At 41.8% G+C, this 5,000-nt stretch overlaps 1 protein-coding gene across 3 annotated transcripts in view; it reads left to right on the forward strand.

The window, feature by feature from the left end:
* pdlim7 (PDZ and LIM domain 7) overlaps positions 1-5,000 on the forward strand; it is a 99,894-nt gene that overhangs the window by 81,721 nt on the left and 13,173 nt on the right. For all 3 annotated transcript variants that reach the window (XM_055927866.1, XM_055927868.1, XM_055927867.1), the window contains 3 exons: positions 1,913-1,971; positions 2,203-2,434; positions 3,572-3,752. In XM_055927866.1, coding sequence (XP_055783841.1) covers positions 1,913-1,971; positions 2,203-2,434; positions 3,572-3,752 — 472 coding nt within the window. The remainder of the gene's footprint in view (positions 1-1,912; positions 1,972-2,202; positions 2,435-3,571; positions 3,753-5,000) is intronic.

A 5,000-nucleotide genomic window follows, 5' to 3' on the forward strand; every position in this document is an offset into this window, starting at 1 on the left:
CAAAGATTTCAAGACTAAAATGTGTAACTAGTAGCCTACAATAACACTCCAGGTAAAAATACACTTGATCCTTGTCCTACATCCTAATTCGACTTTGGTGCAGGTCAAATCAAATCAAATGTATTTATATAGCCCTTCGTACATCAGCTGATATCTCAAAGTGCTGTACAGAAACCCAGCATAAAACCCCAAACAGCAAGCAAAGTAGGTGTAGAAGCACGGTGGCTAGGAAAAACTCCCTAGAAAGGCCAAAACCTAGGAAGAAACCTAGAGAGGAACCAGGCTATGAGGGGTGGCCAGTCCTCTTCTGGCTGTGCCGGGTGGAGATTATAACAGAACTATGCCAAGATGTTCAAATGTTGTCCTGTTGTTCTTCACATTACCGTTTCTGGTAAACACACACTATATCAAATAAAATCTACGTTTATTTGTCACATCCACAGGATACAGAAGGTGTAAACGGTACAGTGAAACGGTTACTTGCATAGTAGCAATGTCAAAAATAGTGTCCAGATGATAAAACTATTTTATAATTATTAAATGATGCACAGCATTCTCAAGACACTTGTCCAAGTTGATGGTTCATGTCAAAGAAATGGATGTTTCAGAGGGAACACTGCTCAACTGACGACCGTGGTCAGCCTGCAGGCGCCAGGCCCGCCACAAGGAGTCACTAGAGCACAATGAGCCAAGTCAACCCTCCCCTAACCCTGATGACGCTGGGCCAATTGTGCGCTGCCCTATGGGACTCCCGGTCACGACACAGCCTGGGATCAAACCCGAGCCTGTAGTGACGCCTCTAGCACTGCAGTGCCTTACACCGCTGCGCCACTTAGTAGGCCATATATATATATATTTATATATATTTATATATATATATTTATATATATATTTATATATATTTATATATATATATATATATTTATATATATATTTATATATATATTTATATTTATATATTTATATATATATTTATATATATATATATATTTATATTTATATATTTATATATATATATATTTTTATATATATATTTTTTATTTTTTTATTTTATTATTAACCCTAAATCAGGGATTTCCTGAGTCTGATTTAATGTTCATGTCACAATCGTCCTTCAGAAAGTAGCCCAGCACAGCTTTTCCCCACCTATCTTAGTCGATAGCGTCTGCTAAATTCTGGGCAGCTATGCTGTTGAGAGCAGTAGCAACACTTTTTCTGTTCTCTGTATGACTATCGTTATATCGTTCAAACAAGGACGATCTACACATACTGACTAGCTCATGTTATAGACAGAAGTGTGTTACATGGCCGACCAATCCGAACTCATATCTCAGCATGTCCAGCCCATCCATTTATCTCAGCCAGTCATGGCAAGAGGAAAAGGTTCCTGTCTTTTTTTCCCCCCGGGGGCTAAACCAACTAGGCTTGTAATATTAACCATTTTACTTGTATTTAAAGGTGGCATACAAGTTAGTTATTAAGGCACATCAGAGGTCACGTTTCAGTCTCTCCTCTTTTCTTTCCTTCCGCTTCTCCTCGTCTCCTCTCTCCTCCTCCTCTACTATTTTTGTTGGGCTAAAAAATTAAAACCGCTTGGCCTGTTGCTGACCCCTACTCTACAGACTTCGGTCAATCTGCTGTTTGGAGGAATATGACTTGATCACAACAATTCCCAGTCCACCTTCTATTACCTTTCCTTTCTGTAAGTAGTGGTATAGGCACAGAGAGATCTGAAATTAAGGAACAATGGATTTACCATTTTATGCTCCTTCGATTAAAAAAAATTCAATAAAATGCACTCCGAACTCACTCCATGATGATGACGTCAGACACTGCTGCCATTCTACCTCTTCTGAGTCACCATGGTAACCCTATAGCACCTGTTCCTAAGGAAGTGTGTGTTTCTTCCCAGCATCAAGGCGTCTCGGTCACCTGCTAAGGCCCAGACCCAGACAGCCGACAAACCTGACGGTGAGTTACTGGAGGTCAGAGTTCAAATGACAGGGATGCTGGTAATTTAACATACAAAATCCAAGCCTTTATTTAGTAGTTAGATGCATTATAACATGCTATAAGCATTGAAATATGCATTATAGCATGAGCTATAAGCATAGTAATATATTGTAACATGTGCTATAAGCATCCATACTATATGAGTCTTCCTGTTTGTGTTGTATTAATACATTTCTCTGGGTTCCTCAGCCTCTAAGGCTCCAGTCAACTCTGGTCCCAAGGTGCGTCCTCCGTGGGTGACTGACCCAGGTTTCGCTGACCGTTACGCCCCAGACAAGACCAGTACGGTTCTGACCCAGCACAGGCAGCCGGCCCAGCCTACGCCCATGCAGAACCGCTCCTCTATCCTACAGGCAGCTCAGCAGGCACCCGAGGACAGCGGAAGGACCCCTCTCTGTGGAGCCTGCAAAAAGATCATTAGGTGGGAACCATATGATTATATTGCCCCCTGTCTGTTAGATTAATAACTGCAAGGCCTTTATTTACTACTGCCCCCTGTCTGTTATATTAATAACTGCAAGGCCTTTATTTACTACTGCCCCCTGCCTGATTAATAACTGCAATGCAGTTTACTACTGCCCCCTGTCTGTTATATATATATATATATATAACACTAGAGCTTGCCAAGCCTGAAACGTCACCCAATTCCTTAAAATATTATATAAATATTGCAAAACGTTTGAACAAAACCCTGAATGTCAAATTAGCCCCCTATTGGATCAATACAGCAATGCTGTTCCCTACATGAGTTCTAGGTGAAAAAGTAGCGTCGTGTATAGAGAATAAACTCTATAGACTTTACTGGACCGAACTGCTAAGCCCTGATTTACTAGACCATGTGACCCATCATTTCATAATAGACTAGGTTTACTGGACCGAACTGCTAAGCCCTGATTTACTAGACCATGTGACCCATCATTTCATAATAGACTAGGTTTACTGGACCGAACTGCTAAGCCCTGATTTACTAGACCATGTGACCCATCATTTCATAATAGACTAGGTTTACTGGACCGAACTGCTAAGCCCTGATTTACTAGACCATGTGACCCATCATTTCATAATAGACTAGGTTTACTGGACCGAACTGCTAAGCCCTGATTTACTAGACCATGTGACCCATCATTTCATAATAGACTAGGTTTACTGGACCGAACTGCTAAGCCCTGATTTACTAGACCATGTGACCCATCATTTCATAATAGACTAGGTTTACTGGATCTGATTTCCTAGACCATGTGACCTGACCAGGTAATACTCTTGGTAATTTATAGAACCTCATTTATTCTTCAAATAAAAATAACTGATAATGACCTGACACCATCTGACAGTTAAGTAGTTATAATGTACATACAGTAAGTCATGTCTGTGATGGTAGGATCACTATTTTCCATTATAGAGAGCTGTGCCAAGATACCTCTGTTACTCTCAGCTGGGCTTATCTAACTGGTGTTTACGTTGTGTGTCTGTGTGTCTGTGTGTCTGTGTGTCTGTGTGTGTGTCTGTGTGTCTGTGTGTCTGTGTGTCTGTGTGTCTGTGTGTGTGTGTGTGTGTGTAGGGGCCGGTACCTGGTGGCGCTGGGTCAGTCCTGGCACCCAGAAGAGTTCCAGTGTTCCCAGTGTAAGGTGCTGTTGGATGAGGGAGGATTCTTTGAGGAGAGGGGCTCAGTCTTCTGCACCAAGTGTTATGATAACCGCTACGCTCCCAACTGTGCCAAATGCAAGAAGATTATCATAGGGGTAAGATCTCTACTGTCTGTCTACCGTCATCTATGAGAATACTGTGTAATGTAGACCACAGGCTAGTTTAGCAGGACAGGTCTACCGTCATCTATGAGAATACTGTGGAATGTAGACCACAAGCTAGTTTAGCAGGACAGGTCTACCGTCATCTATGAGAATACTGTGGAATGTAGACCACAGGCTAGTTTAGCAGGACAGGTCTACCATCTATGAGAATACTGTGTAATGTAGACCACAAGCCAGTTTAGCAGGACAGGTCTACCATCTATGAGAATACTGTGTAATGTAGACCACAAGCCAGTTTAGCAGGACAGGTCTACCATCTATGAGAATACTGTGTAATGTAGACCACAAGCTAGTTTAGCAGGACAGGTCTACCATCTATGAGAATACTGTGTAATGTAGACCACAAGCTAGTTTAGCAGGACAGGTCTACCATCATCTATGAGAATACTGTGTAATGTAGACCACAGGCTAGTTTAGCAGGACAGGTCTACCGTCATCTATGAGAATACTGTGGAAAGCTAGTTTAGCAGGACAGGTCTACCATCATCTATGAGAATACTGTGGAATGTAGACCACAGGCTAGTTTAGCAGGACAGGTCTACCATCATCTATGAGAATACTGTGGAATGTAGACCACAGGCTAGTTTAGCAGGACAGGTCTACCGTCATCTGAGAATACTGTGGAATGTAGACCACAAGCCAGTTTAGCAGGACAGGTCTACCGTCATCTATGAGAATACTGTGTAATGTAGACCACAGGCTAGTTTAGCAGGACAGGTCTACCGTCATCTATGAGAATACTGTGGAATGTAGACCACAAGCTAGTTTAGCAGGACAGGTCTACCATCTATGAGAATACAGTGGAATGCTAGTTTAGCAGGACAGGTCTACCATCATCTATGAGAATACAGTGGAATGCTAGTTTAGCAGGACAGGTCTACCATCATCTATGAGAATACAGTGTAATGCTAGTTTAGCAGGACAGGTCTACCATCATCTATGAGAATACAGTGTAATGCTAGTTTAGCAGGACAGGTCTACCATCATCTATGAGAATACAGTGTAATGCTAGTTTAGCAGGACAGGTCTACCATCATCTATGAGAATACAGTGTAATGCTAGTTTAGCAGGACAGGTCTACCATCATCATCTATGAGAATACTGTGGAATGCTAGTTTAGCAGGACAGGTCTACCATCTATGAGAATACAGTGTAATGCTAGTTTAGCAGGACAGGTCT

Source organism: Salvelinus fontinalis, chromosome 6 (assembly GCF_029448725.1).
Source record: "Salvelinus fontinalis isolate EN_2023a chromosome 6, ASM2944872v1, whole genome shotgun sequence".
Classification (NCBI taxonomy): Eukaryota; Metazoa; Chordata; class Actinopteri; order Salmoniformes; family Salmonidae; genus Salvelinus; species Salvelinus fontinalis.